Source organism: Motacilla alba, chromosome Z, assembly GCF_015832195.1.
Source record: "Motacilla alba alba isolate MOTALB_02 chromosome Z, Motacilla_alba_V1.0_pri, whole genome shotgun sequence".
Lineage (NCBI taxonomy): Eukaryota > Metazoa > Chordata > Aves > Passeriformes > Motacillidae > Motacilla > Motacilla alba.
The window spans coordinates 61,398,431-61,419,087 of NC_052046.1; the positions used below are offsets into that span (position 1 = coordinate 61,398,431).

The following is a 20,657-nucleotide window of genomic DNA, read 5'->3' on the forward strand; positions in this document are numbered from 1 at the left end:
AACAAGTATAAACCAAAAATACCTAAAGCCTGAGATATCAATCAGCCTCAACATTGAGGAAAGCCAAATCAAACATTATGCAACTATCAGTGTCCTTGCTAGCAACACACAGAGTATTTAGCGTACCTAAACACTAGGTACACTCAATCTGATGGTGAATTCTGACTGGAATTGAAACAGCTAACAGCAGATTCCTTCCATTTTTGGGAAAGAGATTAGAATGACTGGTTCTTCAAGGCCAGAATATGGTTCACAGAGGAAGAAAGAAACCACATAAACAGCAAATAAATCTGTCTGTAACAAGAACCTTGACAGGAGACAAAAGCCTTTTCAGATAAAGGTAAGTATGCTCATAAACAACAGCAACCCTGAACTTTATTTTGTTTCAGGTAATCCTATGTTTTCACTTGAAAAGAAAGCAGCATAATTAAAAACATCTCAGTTACTGCATTTTCAACTACAGTTTCTATTTCTTAATATGAAATATTATATGCAATCACAGCAGATGTTGAAAGCTGTTGTTCAAGCTCTCTCTTATCACCTGTACTACGACATGGACAGTCACACCGACCATATGACTAGGAAGGACTCAGTTTGTACTTTTACACACGCTACCTAATTCCATTTCCCAGGACAGGATGAGTGGCATAGTGCTGTCCTTCTATCTTTCAGAAAGGATGAGAAAAAATAAAGGAAAAAGAACATAACATAGTCTCAAGCTGTCTTCAAGCATTCAGAATGATACTAAAAAAATGCACTTCCTTTGTATTAGAGAGGACAAACAAGTGATATGCAGTAAATATGCAGCATGTAACAGACGAAAATGAAGTGAAAATGAACAACAAAACTACAGGAGGACCAACATGGTTTCTCTGTATAGCAAAATACCTCTACTTTGTGTGCACATGAAATAGCCTTACAGTATAGTAGGTTTTTAAAATTCATTATATTTGATACCTACCTGTACAGAGACTGTGAGCCCCTAAGAAGTGCAATGTGTAGACTCTTTAGTCTAGACACCAAATTCATGACATAGGTAACTATTTAGCCATGTGGGGAAAAGTGACCACATAGCCAGAAGTGCCCTAATAGGAGTGAGTTTCAGGACAGAAATAACAGAAGAAGTTAAAAGTCACTGATGCAGATTAGGCTGACTATTAGGCAGAGGTGAGAAAAGTCATGTTCTTCCAAGGACAGGCAGATATATAGTACTGACAGAACTGCACAAAGGAATTAGTCCCCTGGACACATTTGGGAAAATCCTAGTGTTTACAGAAGGACAGCTGACTGAGAAGTTCAATCATAAACTGAAAAACAGAAATATAAATGAAAGGGGTAATTTTTATTGAAGGACAGAACAACTAGGAACTTCCCCATAAAACAAGCAGGTATGTCCCCATAAAACAAAAAATTGTTTTGTGGTATGCACCACTTGAAGGTGTCTGGGTCATGCTGTAGAGAGATAATAGTTAAAATTACCTTAGCAAGGATATGTTTGTCCTTTATTATGTACTCATAAGTAGTTAAAAGAACATTAAATTTTCCACTTCGAAGCTGAGGAACAAGTGAGCGGCGCATTGCAGGTGTACCCTAAAAGAGAGAGACATCTGAGTTGTTATTCTTTACTTTGATGAAGAAAAAACATTGTTTTTATGAATTAGCAGATAAGAAGCAACCAGATGAACATGCAAGCGTACCATATTGTGAATTGACATTGACAAAATTCCAGAACTTCTCAGAGTGCCTTCCCTAAACCTCTGCTAGACTGTAAAGCCACTGATGGGGCTTATGGAAATACAAAGCCAGTGGTCTGGTCTCCCCACAAATTGCTTGGCTATATCACTACTACAGGAGCCACACAAGAAAGTATTTAATTAGGAACAAAATGTTAGGTAGTTACCATTTGTAACTCCCTGCAGAAGCCTTGCAAATGTGATAATTAAGAATTTTGTTCTGCATTTTGTACAATGATTTACAGTTGTTCTACAGTCTTTCACAGTTTATTATAGTCTTCTTAGTATGGCTAACTCACACTGCTTAGTATGTGACAAAACCTGACGAGCAGATAGTTTAAAAGCTTGCAGAGACAAAGGAAAAAATGTCTCTAGTTCTCATTCCTTCAATTCTGCAGTCATATAAAAAGCAAATCAAACCTTGTAAGATATCTTCACCACTGAAGGAGCCCATTTGTCAAATTCATATGTCCAATTGGATAAAGTCCTATAGAGATCACAGAGAAAAAGTAACATTTTTCATCATCTGTAGATCAAACCTTTTAAGTGTTTCCAAGTGGTTGCCAGCTTTTAAACACATTTTATGTAATCAACCCACATAAATAACAACATATTTTAAAAATGCACTTTATATACTGCAATGAAATGTAAGCATCTCAGAGGGAAATAAGCAGAAGAAAAAAAAGTGTGGAACACTCATTCATCTTATATTCAGGGCCCTTTCTGAAACCAGTAAAAGTAGTGTTTTACATGCACCTTTATACTTTGGAACATAGTAACAATAAGAACAGTGTCTCTGGACAAAAAACCAAATTTGCAAGTTCCTCTATACTAGATATTTCATCCAAAAATGGACACTACAGCTTTTCAAATACAGACCAATTAAATTGATAATGGACTTTTTCTGTGCTCTACTCAAGCAAAACTACTTGTAGTGCCACCAACCACTACTATGAGGATTCCATTCTTTCACTGTTTCTGCTGTTAGATCCCAACAAAAAAGTTGCTATAGTGAAGCTAACTGCTATCATGAGACAACTGCAAAAGAAAACCCTTGAAGTTTTTCAGCTGCTTGCTTTTTTTCTTCCCCCTTCGTAGTGGACCAATGATGGCAGCAATACTAGCAATGTAGAAAAGGCAGAGAAAGGCAGCTTTTAAAATGTATAAAAGAAAGATCATTCAGCTCCTCTGACTTTTTTTAAAAAAAACACTGGAGTACTTAAAAGAAATCAGATTTTTTACTGTGCCCACATGGAAATTGACATTAATAACACTCCCAAAATTTTTGTTTTATAGATCTCCTCCCAGGTGTTTCTTTTCAAATTAAGCTTATCATTTGTATTCATGCAATTAAGCACACCTATGGCATTTATCTTAGTTAATCAGTTACTATTGCAGCAGAGCCAGAAGACAGGACACTTCAAAAGAAATCAAGAGATGACCACAAATCAAACTGATCCTAATTCTAGAACAAATTTGCATGCTCAGCACAACTGGTGGACAAATTAGCTAATGAAATTACCAGGGAACCTCTCAACATCAATCAAGTCAATTACACATAAAAGTAAGATAAAAACTCCCCAACATTCTGTAAGATTTCTACAGTGATTGACTTTTTTTTTTTTTTTTCAAAATCACTAAAACTCACACCTGACCTTTGGAGAAAAGAAAATGCATTAAAAGAAATTTATAAAACAAGCAGCATTTTGGAAAGCTAAGGAAAAGCAAAAGGGCGGGTAGCACAATAAACAATCACAATCTGCACACCTGACAAAAGTGTGTATTTGAATCAAGGCTACATACATCCAGGGCTACCTATAAAGTAGTTTAAAGATCAACCTCATTAAAGCATGCTTGCATGGTACCAGATGAGGCATCAGCTGCTTAAAGAATTAAGCAAGAGATTTTTGTTATCAGAGTTAAAAGCTGAAAGGTGAAATGGTTGCATATAATAGGAAAGAAAAAACATCCCCCTCTTTTGGCTTAAGAGTGAATTACAGCAAATTCAATACAGTTTGCCAAAATTAATAGAATCAAGTGTTTTACCAGCTTTCTGGTTTTGCCAGTGTGTTGTGTTCCAAATAAACCAATCTGCAATGCTTAGGACAATAATTCCAGAATGAGATCTGTTACTTACGACAAGGGAACAATGATGAGATAGGGGCCATTGAGTCTTTTGTGCTCCATCAGGTAAGTGATGAGAGCAATAGTTTGTATTGTCTTTCCTAGTCCCATTTCATCTGCTAAAATTCCATTCAGATTGTTATTATAGAGAGAAACCATCCACTCCAGTCCCTGGAGCTGAAATGAAGAGTAAGAGTTTCAGTTATTTAAAACCCACAAAAATAATTAATAATAAATCATCAGCATGGAACTAATGTTCTGATATCCCTGTCTACTTACAAGCTGGACTTCCTTTAGTAATATTATATGCATGGAGACTCCTGTCTATCTTTACATGGAAAACATGTTCTGTTTAAAACACTCTCTAAGATGAAGTCAGATTTTATGTAGAAAGGTTTTACTACTGCACACAAAGCAACAGAGGCACTCATAGTAAGGGTAATAAACACCACAGCAGGTATTTGTTCCTAAGTATCAACACTCTCAAATGCTAAAACTTTCTGTGTGTAGTTCATGACATTTGCCTGTGTCAATTAAAATCTTTCAAAACCAAACTCATCAAAACCACAAAAAACACAGTCTCACACTTGTCAACTGTATAACTGGTATGCTAAAGCTCTTGTAGCACATGCCCACTTAGTATTTGCTGTTCAAAACTCCACATCAGAGTAGGCCACTTTTGTACAAATATGCCTTGTGTATAAAATTCCAGAGCTGGAAGGAAGCCAGAGTTCTGTAGCTTAGCAATGTCTACATAACAGAATTTAACACTTCAAGGAATACTTCTAGAAAGCACTATTCCCTTCTCTGACAGATTTCCACATGTGTGTATCACATTACTGATGGATGTGTGAAGTTTCTGCTCCTCATATCCAGATTTTTGGTGTATCCCATGCATGGAGAGAGCAGGAAATTAGGTGGCCTGAGGAAGTTCAGAGGGAAAACTCTACAGTACAGTCTTGAAGTAATTACATACATGTGGACTGATTCATATTTACTATTAAGTCATCAAGAGCTGACTGGAATCTGTAGTGTCACTGTATGTCCTACCTACAAAGTTGCTTCAGAACTGAGGAAAAGCGCTTTTGTCTGCATCATTACTCTTTATGTGGAAGATATATATATATATATATATATACACAAGAAATGTACTGACTAGAGATAAAATGCAGGTTGTTAGAGTTCACTAGAAAGCTGTGCGATAGCAGAAGTGTAGAAAATATGCATCAAGGACATTTTCAATCACATGTGAATCTAGCTTAAATCAAAATACCAAAGGTCTTGGTTACTAAATCCAGTGAAAGTCTGTCAAGAACATGTGACACCAACCACCATTGCAAAATATTTTTCTTATTTTCAAATTGTATCTATCACTGCCCTGAAATATTAGGACCTTAATTAAAAATTAAAATTCTCATCTTGTAGCTATTGGAAGGAGGAGAATACTGTTAATCCACCAAAAATTAAAACAGGAAGAAATGAAATTACAAGTCAATGAGAAGGATACCAAAATCAGAATATTATTCACCTGTAACGAAGAAAAGGTAAAGGTAGCTGTAAAAAGCTTGTATTATTCAAGGAGTATGTACGTAACATTATCTGTGACAGGTATCATTGCTTTGTCCATACTTCCAAATTCAAATCTACTAGAGCTTTTGTATTTTTTTAACAAATTTTCAGTTTGCCATTTGAAATACCACACTGAAATGTTGTGCATAATTCCAAGTTTTAGGTATTTTATTATTTTAATGATTTCTCACCTGATAATGTTTTAATGTGCCGTTTATAAGAAGGGAAGACTGCTTTTCCACCCTTTCGGTGATAGCATGAGCAACAGTGTAGTAGGACTGAGACCCTCTAGCACTATATTGCATGCTATATTCATCATCCACATCTTGTTTGGCTGTCCTGGAAAGCAGAAAAAGAACTCGAGTGAATTCCTACAAACAAGTATTTTTTGACCATGGCTTACATGTCTAAAGAAACAGTTCAAGGCCTCAGTTTTGAGTAAGGTGAGTACACCAAAGGGTGCAAGACTATAATGAGTATACAATTAAATGATAATGTTCCTTGTCCTGCAGATATTTATACAAGAGAAGTAAAACAATTCACTGTAATCTAGAGAAAGCTACTCTTGTGAAACGCCACTGTTAGAAATCACAGTTCCTAATAAACAGTACTTAAGGAAAACTCACTCAATGATTTGCTTTGCATCCTTCTCAGAAACTTCCTCACTGTTAGGATCCAGGAGTATCTTCTCATCTGTTTCTAATTTGCTTGATTCTTCTTCCTCATCCTACAGAACAGAGAAAAAACAGAAGTGCTGGGAAGAGTAATGTGTTCCTCAGTCATACTTTCAAATGGCATTCTCATACTGGTAAGCTTTCATTGGTCAGTGTTTTATGACAGACATCTGAATCATAAGGTTCAATTTAAACCTATTCTGCAATAAAACTACACCGCAGCATAACAAAATGATTAATTTTTGACATACAGTTACCATCAGGAAGTCATAATATTTTGAAATAAAAGTATTTTCCCCTTTAAAGACCTTCCTTTTCAAAGGCTTTCTCTGACTACCATATTCATGGAGAGTATTCCAATACCATGTGTATTTCTATGTTGTATTCTAGATGTCTGATAAATTAATAAGGCTTAAAATATTGCCACATACTACTGATTCAGGCCCCTAGTTCCTTAATTTTTTAAAACCAGTTGTTTTCACTCTTTTTGAAATAACTTGTCTTTTGGCTACAGTTGCAGCAGACAGTAAACAACTTAAAATCTCATCACTAAGTGAGATTCCAAAATCTGACAGTTTTCAGGCCCTTCTCTCCTATCTTAATACTCTTAATTAAATCTTAATAATAGACGTGTAGAATTACATTACCAGAAATTACTCTACAAAGACACATCGTAACATCATACAGTCCAATCAGTTTCAGTGGTTGTTTGGTCTAGTAGTGTAAAGACTGCTAAACCTAGGAGATCTGAGTACTATACCTGCTGACAGGCTGTTGATTGAACATGGTCCTTCTCTATTCCTCACTTCTGTTCTCTTTTAGAAAGTACTGATCTGAAAATGCTATGCAATTATCACTATTCATTATTCATAGTATGTAATATGATGACCCTGCAAGGCTGGGATTTTTGTGTGGGTTAATTATAAAATTATTTTTAGAATTTTTGGAATAACAATATTTAAATCACCATCCAAATATTGAATCAAATAAGCCTACCCTGAAAAGTCTAAATATAAATCCCTGGCATGATCCCTAACATTTTAATAAACATAACATATAAGTAGTAACCATGATATTTTATTGCCTATAAAACCTTCAATGCATAAACTTTGAAGATGTTTATTTCATTCAGCACAAAGCCACAATGCAGCATTTTCTGAGATGTATTTTAAAACAGGAACCTGCTTAATTCTGTGGTTCATTACCATTCATAATCAGAGTAAAATATTTACTCTTCCTAACCACAATTACCAGCTAGGCCTTTACAAAGTATATAAAGAACAACTGCTAGAAATTAAGCATTACAGAATCAATTAATTTTCCTGTTCGTAACAGTCTTAAAGCACATGCACAGCTGCTATCACCTTCCCTCTCTTCATTATGAAGAAGGGGAAAATGAAATATGAAATAAGTACTTGTTTTTTACTGTATTGTCATAGTATTTCTTTTTAAAGATACATACCTCCTCCTCATATTCAGAGCCACTTTCATCTTCACTGTCTGATCTGGGAGCAACTTCATAGCTGTACAAAAATGACAGAAAGATTGTGAATTACAGTTAAAAGGGGGAAGCTAATAGGTTCAATACATCTCCTACTCAGCTTACATACAATAAATTAAAACAAGAATAGAACTGGTAAACAAGAAAGTATAATATGAAAAACATCAATGCAAACAAAAAAACTAGTCTACTTCATATACTACCTACTTACCCAGGGTTCATTTCCAGCCAAGCATCCAGCTGACTTGCTTTGGGTGCTTCTGGTCCAAGAAGAACTTTGCCTGTTTCAGTGTGAGTCACTTTGACTGGAAGGTCACTCATCTGGCTGCTCTCATCTATGGGCTAAAAATTCAGGTGACATTTTACACTATAAAATCTCTTACTTATCTGTGTTGTAACAAAACTAGAATAGTATAATCACTCTTTATGTTATTCCTTTGCCCTGTTTAATCACAGACTTTTTTACTTCAAAAACTATTTGCATTCTAATACTGTTTCTACCCAAGAATATTTTCCAAATAGATACATATGAGCAAGAAAAACTAATTCTGAACAGTTCTAAATAGTGACTGACAGAGTGCAAAACACAGCCAATCTTCACTAATACTGAAGTTACAGGACTATTATGTGCATTTTCCTTGTGCAAATAAAAGTATACTGAAGTATTTTGCTACAACTCTAACTATACTAGCAGAACTATCACTTTCAAGTATAAAAACAGAGCACAAGTAAAACAAATACAATTCTAAAGTCTTTATATAGAAATGAAGTGGAACATAAAAATTGCACCAACAGAAGAGCGGAAGAGCTCTGAATGAGGCAGCATATGCTCTGCTACTGAGTGAACAATATTATCTGAAGAATGACACAGAAAAATTACTAATTTCCATTTGCTTCTGAGGAGGAAAGAATTTTCAGATGTCATAATCCGTCATAACACTGTATTCAGTCCTATTTTGCCTTTCAGTCGAAAGGCAATTACATGCAATGTCAACAATGTATTTTTCATAAAGATGAGAAGATTGACTATATTGTGTTCATGAGCTCAAACTAGAAAGTAAGTTGTCCATATACAGACTGCAAGAAAAATATTTCTTGTAAGCACACTCTACAACTGAGAGGTAGACTTCATCACACTCAGTGATAGATTCAATATAGTTTTCATTTTAGTCTTTGATTTTAGGAATAGCAAAAGGCTAGCATAAACATTAACCTACATAATTATTATTTCTGTTTATAAAAAACAGCTCCTAGAACAGTTGTCATCATAACTCTTTTCAAAGTTATAGTCATGACACACAATCCAGAATAATCACTGGAAAGTTGCTTTTTGTAAAACCAAAAACTAACAAGAAGAAAAAAAACACCTTGTAAAAATTCATACCTCTCCATCAGGACCAAGACCAGATGCCATTCCTTCTGCATTTTCTTCAGCTTTCTACAACAAATGAAGAAGTCATAAATACCACAGTCAGATTAAAAGTACAGAAAGTATACTTTATATGATGTAAACATTTTGGATCATGAATATGTTTCACTTATTTCTGAACAGCCTGAGATTCAAGTTGTTGAAGGTGCGGATGGATACAGACAGAGATAGGCCCAGAGCAATAAACACACAGAAAGCATTTACTAAGGTAAGGAGGGTACCTACTCACTTCAGTCAATGATACAAATCTGCATGTAAGAAATGGCTGGCCCACTCAATTTTCAGTTCAAACCTAAAGCTCAGCTGCTTACAGGCTATTCTAATGCAAATAAAGCAGTAAATTATTTTCACATTATTTACTATTAATTTCCTCTAAACTGCTTTAATTTCTATTTTAAAGGTGTTAGCAGGAATCACATATTGTACATTCATGAGAGGCACTTTTGTCTTGGGTATATATTTTGGGTTTTTTGGTCTGACAACTAATTAGAAAGAGTATTTTTGGAGTTTTTTGTACTATATTCCAATCATGTGTAGACCTTACTCAAATTAGAAACTAAAGAAACACAGGAGTTCTTCACTGGAGAAAGCTAGATTTTTTTTTTCTCTCCAGGCACCAACCTGAGAAATGTCCAGCACCTTCTTCATGGCTTATCCTCATTTACCTTACTTAAAAATGTCAGCACAGTATGAGGAAAAAAGAAAGACATACAGTTTGCTTCTGCATTCAAACTTTGCTAAACAATTCTGAGCAAGAAAGGACATTTTACAGCTCCTCCTTATGTCACGCTGCTGAATTTGTAGTACTACAGCAAAATATTTTGGATACTAAAGTTAAGAAAAAAGACTAACAAAAAGAAGTGATCTCTTAAATTGTGTTTTAGAGATAAAAACTTCCAAGTATTATTAAAGCATTTAATCAATACAGACCATCAAGTTATTCCTTTTTTTGCTGAAGAAGTATACTTGAGGAATAGCTGCACTTCTCAATATTGATATAACCCTTAGTATCTGCTTCAGATCATACTTAAGCCTTTTTCTTTGCCACTAAATTCCATTATCTAAAGCATGTACCTGAAATGAACAAGCAGCAGCTGATGCTCAGTAGGAACAACAGCAATACAAGCTTCAAGGCTGCCTGTGTCAGCACTTCTGGGCAGCAGGTATGACTGCTGACAAAGAAAGGATCTATACCAGAAGTGAAGATTTTAAATAAACAAAAGGGCAGGATAAGTTATGAAAACACAAATCTACTCTTGGCTGAACACACTACATTGACTGAGGATACCTTTTCCCCGGATGTACCAGGGCTGGGATCCATTCTTTTACACTAGAGAATGCTGTCTAATACATAAAGCATATAGCTTAGCTACAGGCAATGGAAAAGAACCTTACAACTTAAATCACAGATAAGCAGTAAGCATCAGCGCTGTTCACTGTGCAAAAATCATAACCTGCTGTGAGAACATTTATAACCTACAGTTAAAAATTTTGGAAATCAGAAGAACATATTACAAAGAAAATAAATGTAAATAATGACAGACATTTTGCACTATTATTTTGGACCATGCAAACAGACTTTTAATATTGACAACCTTTGAATTGGGGAAATCTCAGTATTAAAAAGCAGGAAGGCACGTTCTGTTAATTTTCTGCATAATGACAGGAAAAACTACTAACATTGAAGTGAAAAACTGCACAGCAAGTTGAACTAGCCTAGAAGATGAAAACTTCATATGGAATATTTTTTCTTATGCATGACTATAGCAGGAAGCAAGAGACAGAAAACACAAATAGAGGAATATGAAAGAAACAAACAGAGAAAATCTATAATGAAGATTACACAAACTGTATCCCAGAGAAAGAATGGACTAATCTCAAATTTTATTCTACTAAGAATATAAGGTTCACTTGGATATTCTATAATGAGCCTGGCAAAGATTATTTCTTCATCATCTACTTCCTCCCTGCCATTTCTAGGAGAAAATCCTAAGAACACTTTTTTCTTGTTTTTCTGTAAGTACAAAACATTAACTACGGATATTACTAGATTACACTTTATTATGGATTACAAAACATAAAAGCTTAAGAACTGAAAGCGTATGACTTGCAAAAAAGACACAGTGCCCACTAATTGCAATTACAATTTGCATCACACAAAACTGTGTTCCCCAGTCATGGAATGACAAATTCATAGAATTCTAGATTAAAATAAAGGGTAATATTTGTGTGAACTCCTATTTCCTTCACAGATGAGCAAAAGATTCCTGGAAAGAAGTTAATTACAAAAAAAAAGATGCAGATGACCATGACAGAGCAAAAAGTTTTTTTCTTTTTTTTGCTAATCTTCCCTTAGGTTTTAGGATGGGATATATATAAACACTGAATATTTACAGGACATATTTCCGTTCAACTTCAGGAACAGAAAATTATGTCTTTACTGACATGGCCAGAAAATAACGCATACATACTTAGACTAAACTGACATAGAAAGATAAACGCATCACCTATGTGGGTGTATTTATTTATTACAGCAATACAGTTACTCCACTTGGTTCTCAATAATGATTAACTCTACTGTGCATTTTATCCATTAAATCAGGCATGTTTTCACTGGTAACACAGGCCAAGAACCCCATCCACATTACATCTTCATTCTGTAGACAGGTTACTATTCCTGTGTTAAGAATATACTCTGAGGAACAGAGAGTTTGTTTTTTTTTTTTTGAGAGCAGGAAAAAACATTTACTGGTTTTTTTGGTCATTGATGTCCAAGATCAGTATTTTTCTATGCTGGTTGTTTTTAGCATATTTCTAGTATTGCTAGTAAACCCTGTAAACATAATGCTTGTATTTGTAGCAGTAATTAGCAAACCAGGCATGGAATATATTATAAAAATCCTCTTACGTATTCTGCAAGAGATGAAAGGTACTCTGAGATTGTAAAAAATAACAAATCATTTCTTAATCACTATTTCACACATGGAATTATTTTTTTGAAAATTGCACTGTTCAATTCCAACAATTTTCTCTTGCAGGGTAAAACATTTCATATGAAGAAAAGTCTTGGAAAGTTTCAATTCAAGGTTAAAAATGTACAATGAACAATACTACTGGCAAAATATCCATTTACTACAATAAACCTAGCAAAGTTTCTTAGCCATTTCCAATGGTCCTATTAAAATGGACTTCACCAAGTATATAATGTGGAGGTCTAAAATACGTATCCTGGATGAGACAGCTACACAATCCAGACTCTTGCCATCTTCTTCCCAGAATGTATTTTTGATACATTGCATTCCTTTTGGGTACATAAATTCTAACTTACACATCTGTCCCAATTTTACCTGTACAAAGTTTATGAGCAAATTAGTGTCATGAGGAGATCAGCAGCTAAGGATTTTATAATCCTGCCTCTTATCACCTTGTTCTGAGTGAATAAAAGCATATATATATATTTCAATAGAGAGAGAAATTAGTTCCCTCAGCATTAAGAATTTGGTGGTGTAGATTATTTTAGACATCCTGATACACATATGACCATCGGCCATCACCACATTTATCAACATTTGAATTGGATTTGAAGAAGAGATGGCTTAAAAATATCAGCTGTAACTACTTGCCTTCTTTCTTCTCCTTCGCTTCTTCTTCTCTTTGGCTGCTTGTGCCTGTTTATGCTCCCATACCAGGTTAGTCAAGTTAGCCACATACTCATCTGTCTGCTGCAACAGGTAGGCCAGGCGTCTGTCCTTCTTTTGATCAATCAGCTTACGGTAGCCTTCTTCATCTTCAGCCTAGTGACACAAAAGAGATGTCAGTCATGACAGAAATGATGGTGAATGCACACTGTCCAACTCCTTTGTCAACAATAAAGTGTTATCTTAAGTCGTTATGATCTGTACGGAGGAGCAGCTACATGGATACATCAGATGATCAGGCCCAGAGAGTCATTATTTTTATCAACATGTCACAGCATCATAGGGGTTGGCAGGGACCTTAAAGATCATCTAGTTCAAATTCCCCTGCCATGGGCAGGGATACCTTCCACTAGACCACATTGCTCAAAACCACATCCAACCTGGCCTTTAACACTTCTTGGCATGGGGCATCCACAGCTTTTCAGAGCAATCTGTTCCAGTGTCTCACCACTCTCAGAGTACTTCTTCCTAATACTCTAACCATACTTTCACAGAACCACAAAATCGTTATTAAGATTGGAAGACCCCAAAGATATCAAGTCCAACCATCAACTTGATACTGCCAGGTCCCACAGTAAACCATGTCATCAAGCACTAGATCCACATGCTTTCTGAACTTCCCCAGGCAGCTTGTTCAATGCCTGACAACCCTTTCAGTGAAGTACTTTCTTCTATGTAAAATCCAGTCAAAACCTTCCCTGGCACAACTTGAGACCATTTCTGCTTGTCCTATTGTTTGTTACCTGGGAATATGAACCAACTCTCACCTTGCTACAAACCCCTTTCAGATGGCTGTACAGAGCAATGAGGGCCCCATGAGACTCCCTTTCTCCAGGATAAACAGCTCCAGGTCCCCCAGCTGCTCCTCATAGGACTTGTGCTCTAGACTCTTCCTCAGCTTCACTGCTCTCCTCCGGACGTGCTCCAGCACCTAAATATCCTTCTCTGAGTGGGGTCGCAAAACTCAGTAGAGGATCTGAGATGTGGCTTCACCCATGCTGAGTACAGGGTGCCAATCCCTGTCCTGCTCCTGCTGGCCACACCACTGCTGGTACAGGCCAAGATGCCAGTGGCCTTCCTGGCCACTTGGGCACATGTTGGCTCATGCTCAGCTGCTGTAAACCAACACTCCCATATCCTTTTCTGCTCTTCAGCTTTCCAGACACTCTGCCCCAGCCCGTAGCAGGGCTGTTGTGACTAAACAGAGCAGGGCACTTCGCCTTTTTACAATGGTACTTTGCCATATCACTGGCCCCAGCTTTTGATGTAGTCTATGATATGGTTGGCTTTCTGGTCTGCATGTGCAAATTGCTGGGTCCGGCTCACCTTGTCACCCCCAAATACACCCAAAATCCCTCACTGCAAGGTGTCAGAGGTCATACTTTATCTGTAGACAGTATGAAGAGCCACACCACACAAGCTTCTGCAACATGTTGTGTTTAACACGACTATCAGTGACATACAGGAAGGGATGGAGGGCACTGCACTTCAGTCAAGTTTGCAGAGGACATGAAACCACAGGATATCTGTCAATACACTCAAGGGCTGGGCTGCACTTCAGAGGACTTGAATGGGCAGGGAAGCTGTGCCATTTCTGATGTTAGAGACTTTGCCATTTATGATGTTAGGACTAAAAAAAGCCTTGAGCAACCTGTTTTGAACTCAATGTTAACATTTCTGGAAGGTGGTTCAACTAGAGATCTCCCTGACAGGCTGAGTGAGTCTGAGACAGAGATTCCATGATTCTACACATTTCCTACTCTCATGGACTAATGACTGGAAAAATCTGCAGTAGTTATGACCGGCGATGGAGGGAAAAAAAAAACCAATGCTACATTAGGCAGATTGAAATGTCCTGAAACGGAGATGCTAAGTCTCCTACAGGGACGACTTTTCGAAGACACGAAGTGCAGGCAGTTCACCAAGGGGAGGAACACAGGAGCTGGACATAAAATTGCATTTAGTCCTTTTTCCAGTATGAATATAGACCCTTTTCTTCTAGATGTCATGTGAACTTTTTTTGTTTGTTTGTTTATGTACCTCTGTTCTACGCTGGTTTTATTTCATCTCTGATAGAGTGCACTATCAGAAACAGGATTCACCAGATAAACCCTATCTGAGTCATCCTAGCAACTTCTGCATCCTTGTCATACTGTGTAAGTATGTTGGACATGCAGAAATACTATTTTCATGTGCTGTGACGATATAATGCAAAATGTCAGAAAAACACAATAAAGCAGCAGAGGCACCTGTCTCAGTTTAGGCTGAAACAACAAATTAAGGAAGTATACAGTGCTGTATCAAAACCAAACATGAGCAAATACTTTAAAGATGATTACTTTAAAATACAGCACTCTGGGAGATCTCCTGCTTTTCTAGAGACACCAGAATGGCATACAGTGAGTAAGAATAGCTATAATGTTCAAACTGAGCTTGCAAAACTGCTTGCAAAATTCCATTATTATGTTAAACCCATCAAAATTACAATGCTCAAACCTCAAGTTTTCAGGAAAAATAAATTAACATTATGATTGTTGTTGTTGTTTTTATTGCTTCCAATGTTGCTGAATATACAGTCTGTGTAAGTAGCCAAGGTACTTCTTTTATATATTTAAGCTCATCTTGACAGCATCTTTTAAAATCACACCAACATCCATTTTTGCACGATACATATATAGTACTGCTAATGAGCTGTGACACAATCACAATTTCTAATCATAGAAATGAAGGAAAAATTTGTGGAATGAATTCAGCATTCCTGAGAAGATATGCAAGAAGTTTTAGACAGAGCACATTTTCATAGACCATGGCAAGCATCTGAGAGGAGATGATGTTTTAAAAAAACCCTCTAGTACACATCTGTGAATTCCAAATTCACTAGAACTGGACTAGAACTAAATAGGCAAAGTAACCCCATTAACAAAACACACAGATTGGTTTTGCAGAAGGATTTAATTGAGCAGGAGGTGCAAAACCCTAAACTGAAAATGTCTACGAAATTCTGTATGTATGGTAAGAGCTTAACCAGTCTTGGTGAGGTTTTAGGAGAAAGCATAGATCATCTGGAAGCACTGGTATCCTGTTCCATTTCTGGGCATTCAAATCTACTTAGTTCTTTTCAGCAGTGCACATCTTCATTACTTATCACACTGCATGTTCAACTTTACATAAGCTGAACTTCACAATACACGGATGTATTTCCCAAATGTCAATATTGCTTTTATTTAAAATCAGCTCCTTTTTTGCTAATAATTAACATTTTTACAAGCTAGGTTAGACAAACTACTGACCTCGAATTATAAAAAAGCTCTATAATACTGATTACTATGTAATTTTAAGAAATGCTCTAGGGCCTACACATTTCTTATTCTCTTATGCAAGTTCTTAATTTACACAAACTTTCATTTCCAAGTTTCTACCATCGTTACATTTAATTTTTTCTGCATTTCATTTTGTGATTTTTAAAATGAAACTGCTCAGCCCATATTCATGGTGGGAATAGATTCTGGACAGGAACTAGCATTTGTATCTGCACCTCTATTAGATATTTACTGCCTTTTGCCAGCAAGTTGCAAAGTAAGCTTGTCAATTTCCTTTCATTATGTGTTGGTGAAACATTAATAAAATGTTATAACCAATGTCTTGAAGAGTTTTTTCTACCCCCAGTCACTGACATACTTGTACATATGCACTGATCTTTCTATGCTTTTAATTCCACAATTATTTTTACTCCTAAAATATAGGCAGCCCTCCGACTGGTTCTACAGCATTCTAAAGAGACATGATTATACATAAACCCATTTTACTCTGTTCTAAGAATGATACAACTGATACTGTGAGAGTATAGGTAAGGAAAAAACATGAAATAGTAAGGAGTATGACTTGAAGCATTAAATGGGTAGAACTGACTGCTATTAAATCTCAAAGTACATGTGTTACTATTATTGACTAGGTTCTTTCATATGTGGAATCAACTGTATGTAAAAACTGTGGAGTAATGCCATGAACTACTTAATCATCTGGAATCTTCCAAACTATAAACCTAGAAATAAACCAAAGTCCATTATTTGTAAAATAGACCAACAGCCCTGCAATTATACAGAAGAGTTAATATATGAAGTTAATAAGATTAGGTTGCAGTTATTCAGAAGTGGCTGTGCAAAGTTTCCATGCTAATAAAGAACACCAAGATATTTCTATACAAAAACCTTAAAAAAGAAGGAGCCATAGGTTAAGTTCAACAGTATCACACTACCGTTAACAGAAACATAGATAACAAAATGTTATAGTTTTGGATTCATACCTTTTTCATAACTGAGTACTTCACAAAGAAAACCCATGCGAGTGCCTGAGGTAATATATAAGCATTTTAAAAGTATACAGTACATAACTTTAATTAAAATAACCATCTTCCTTCCTCTACTTCTTACCATTAGCCTCCTCATTCTTTCTTTCTCAATTCTCTCGGTTTCTTTTTTCTGCTCACGTTCAGTGTTGGCATGCCAAGTTGCCACAGCTTTAGAAAGTTTCTGAATTTTCCCAGCAACCGACCGGTGGTACTCTTTAAAATCTTTAGCATGCTGCAATATGCTATTCAGGTATTCCTAGAAAGAGAATCAAGTTAGTGCAGGCACTCTGACCTAGCAAGGATTTGAAATCAGGAACATAGGAGGTCTGATCCTACAGTCTATCAATTACTTAACACAACACTTGGAGTTTTTAAATCAGAAAAACTCCAAGGGTAAATAAAATGTGTAGAAGAGAACATCTGCACAGCAAAGCAAGGTGTATTTCTGTCATGAGGCAAACACGTAGTAAGTTAAAATACCTGATGCTTCTGCCTACGCTTCCTCTCCTGTTCTATCTTCTGCTGTTTTTCAAGCTTTTCTGTCATACGCGCCTCTCTTAAAGTCTGCCGCTTGCTTCGTTTGTAGGCTTTGGAGTTCAGTGCCGTCTCCAGTGTTGTGTCACGACGCATACAGGCTACTACCTCTTGTCTTAACTACCAGTAGAGGGAGGGGGGAAAAGACAAACACTCAAAAAAATATAATAGCTCTAAGTAAAACAACTTAGAAACCTATTCTGGCAGAGTAGAAAATTGAACAGTTCAAAATATATCCCAGTCTCCTCTTCCCTTTTCATTATAGTTCTGAAAAGACACATCATTGATACAGGTGCAACAGCTACATCTGTTACCCTAAAAAAAACTTAAACCTTCAGAACGGTCATAAGCATAACTTATAATCTTGATTATAACTTTTTCCCTCTTTACAAGATGCTGGTAAGAACTGTCCTGCTGCAGTAAAAGGGGCCAGCCAAGATGTTACACCATCAAAATAAAATGCAAATAAACCACATATGTAACACATTTTCTAGTGCTGGACCTGAACATAACTGACAATTTGTTTCGCTGCCAGCTGTACAGAAGACAGGTGGGAGAGGTAAACGTTAAGAGCTTGGTACAGTATTGCCACAGTCCCAGCAGTAGAGCAGGGAGAGCCTGCTGCTTTTCTTCTGACCTCTGACAAAACCTCATTACAAAGGAATGCCAAGGGTAGGAAGGTAGGAAGACTGGGACACCATGGCACAACTCCTGCCAAGGCTTCTGTCAGGAAGTATTTTGCTTGACCTGCCAAATCACATCTTTGTTCTTCCAAACTAGCTGTAAAAGCCAACGGCAGGAGGCCCGTAACAGTCTGGCAGTTTGATTCCTTTTCTGAAACCAATTTGCTGATACAGGCACTCAACATTCAACTTATATTTTATGTATGATCCTGTTATGTTTCATTTTCAAGGTCTGTAGCATAGTGGAAACACCAAAAACGAATCACAGAGAAATACCACACAAAACACCAACACACAAATTTTACTAAAACAAGGGGACTTATGGAAATACTAAGTATGTCCAGAAAGAGGTATTTGTTGAGAAGGTCTGTGCTGAAAATCAGCTTGCAGTCTGTCCAGAACTTATTTTGTCTTTGTACCAATGTCACATTCATTTCGGAAGATACAGTCCTACGGTCACATTCTACACGGGAAGATAAAGCAAGGAACAAAAGTAACCCCTGCACATTTTTATTACCAAAACAAAAAAAAAGTTAACATTTCCGTGACTTGTTTGTTGGTTACATCAGCTCTCATCCACAATCTGCTTGCACTTTGCACTAACCCAAAATCTCTTTCCAGTTTACTCTTAGCTGCATGAACAAGTTTGCCTGTGACTGCTATGAAAATTTTCCTCAAGTAAATGGCATTACCTGGCGTTGGAAATTCAGTAACCGAAGTGCTTTCAACTCCACAGTAGCTTTGGTCCGCAGATCAGGGGGCAGAGAACCAGGCAAGTTCTCCAGTTCCTGGATTCTGTGAGCAATTCGAGCCTGAAGTCTACAAAACCAGAAAACTGGGTAAGACACCACAAAAAATCTGTAATGCACTACTAAAATTATATATTAAAAATAGTCAGTTAAACTCAGAAATTTAAATGTCTTTTTCTGGTTTTTTTTCCGAGCTAACAGGCTTTTGCAGAGATGACACTGGGTATCATTTTCCTCTTTGAAAATAAATTGTCAAGTGATCAAAATGTCCCTTTGCTTTTCTTTTCAACTAGAACTAGATATGTGAAAATAAACTTTGGAATTCTATTTTACACATACTATTCCGGATTCTACTTTCAAGCTTCTTTGATGGGTATTATTTTTATGCAGTGTAGTCAATGATGACATAGACAGTACTTGCCTTATTATCTGGATTTCTATTTCATTATTTTATTGACAAAGTAAGTTTGTTTATAAAGTATTCACAGCTATATAGCTGCTACTGCAAATCAAATTCTGCTTCACTCTTCCTTTAGAAGAGTGTATTTTGTATGCATCTGCAAATTCAAGAGAGAGAGAGAGAGGGACTAATAGACAGAACTTGATTTTTTCCGATTTTAATATTACCAGAAGAATTCTAAAGCACCTGGAACAACAAACAGGATGTAATGCTTCATTACTGCAGAAGAATATACTGGTATCTTTAAGAGAGTAAAAACTGAAGCAGAATTAGGTAAGTAATATTTGTCATACAGGCTGAAAAGCAAATCAACAAGAGTTATTTCTTAACCAGAAAAAAATTTCATTAAAAGCTGAAAATACTTGTCTCAGTCCAGAAAAGTTCATTGTTCCTGCAGAAAAAGTCTTCATTCAGAAAATGACACTGCCTTATTTTGCTATTTCCAGTTTATATACCAAACTAAAAAAAGCTCACAATTTGCACAACTGGGCACTCCAGTTAGTAAGAAGGTATTTTAGTTCACCTAAGGATGAAAAAATCTTCAGAATTAAGTGGTTTTTTGGAGAGATGTACTAGCCAGTGTACATTCCTACAAAAAAGCAGCCAAGCTGTCTGAATCATGTGCTCTGCCTGTTGCTTACCCACACATTAATGCAATCCTGCATCACAAGGATTATTTTTAATTCTTCTTCCCTTCCCAAATAGCTGCAATGTGTCTCCTGAAACTATCACCTACAAAACAGTTATAGCCAAACCCTTGACTTTAATGAAACCTTAAGGGAGCAGTCACAACCTTTCCAAACCTTTCTTTTGAGTTGTGAACTTATTAAAGCAGCTGAATATTGAACATATTTTCAATTTCTTTTTACATTCTTGCTAGCAATGAATGTTCCTTCTTTTACTATACATGCGGATAAATTAATCTAGGTTCTCCCTACTGTACCTTATGGTTTTAGATAACTAACCTTAAGAGTCACTTCCAAACAAACATGAAGTGAAATGCTGACTTCTTAGTTCTGTCAGAACTGTTTTTTTTCTTTCAATTCAAGTGTAAAACATATAAAAGGGCTTGCTGTCAATAAAGTTTACACAATAGAAGTTCAAGCAATTGCCAAAGGTGGGTTGGTCTCTGCATTCCTATGACCAAAATTTGTA

At 36.3% G+C, this 20,657-nt stretch overlaps 1 protein-coding gene across 7 annotated transcripts in view; it reads right to left on the reverse strand.

Annotated features, from left to right (window-relative positions):
* SMARCA2 (SWI/SNF related, matrix associated, actin dependent regulator of chromatin, subfamily a, member 2) overlaps positions 1-20,657 on the reverse strand; it is a 118,143-nt gene that overhangs the window by 60,070 nt on the left and 37,416 nt on the right. For all 7 annotated transcript variants that reach the window (XM_038125061.1, XM_038125057.1, XM_038125056.1 and 4 more), the window contains 12 exons: positions 18,986-19,112; positions 17,557-17,730; positions 17,159-17,332; positions 12,654-12,824; positions 8,986-9,039; positions 7,813-7,943; positions 7,563-7,623; positions 6,053-6,153; positions 5,618-5,765; positions 3,871-4,034; positions 2,154-2,220; positions 1,480-1,590 (listed from right to left, as the gene is read on the reverse strand). In XM_038125061.1, the coding sequence (XP_037980989.1) occupies positions 1,480-1,590; positions 2,154-2,220; positions 3,871-4,034; positions 5,618-5,765; positions 6,053-6,153; positions 7,563-7,623; positions 7,813-7,943; positions 8,986-9,039; positions 12,654-12,824; positions 17,159-17,332; positions 17,557-17,730; positions 18,986-19,112 (1,483 nt within the window). The remainder of the gene's footprint in view (positions 1-1,479; positions 1,591-2,153; positions 2,221-3,870; positions 4,035-5,617; positions 5,766-6,052; positions 6,154-7,562; positions 7,624-7,812; positions 7,944-8,985; positions 9,040-12,653; positions 12,825-17,158; positions 17,333-17,556; positions 17,731-18,985; positions 19,113-20,657) is intronic.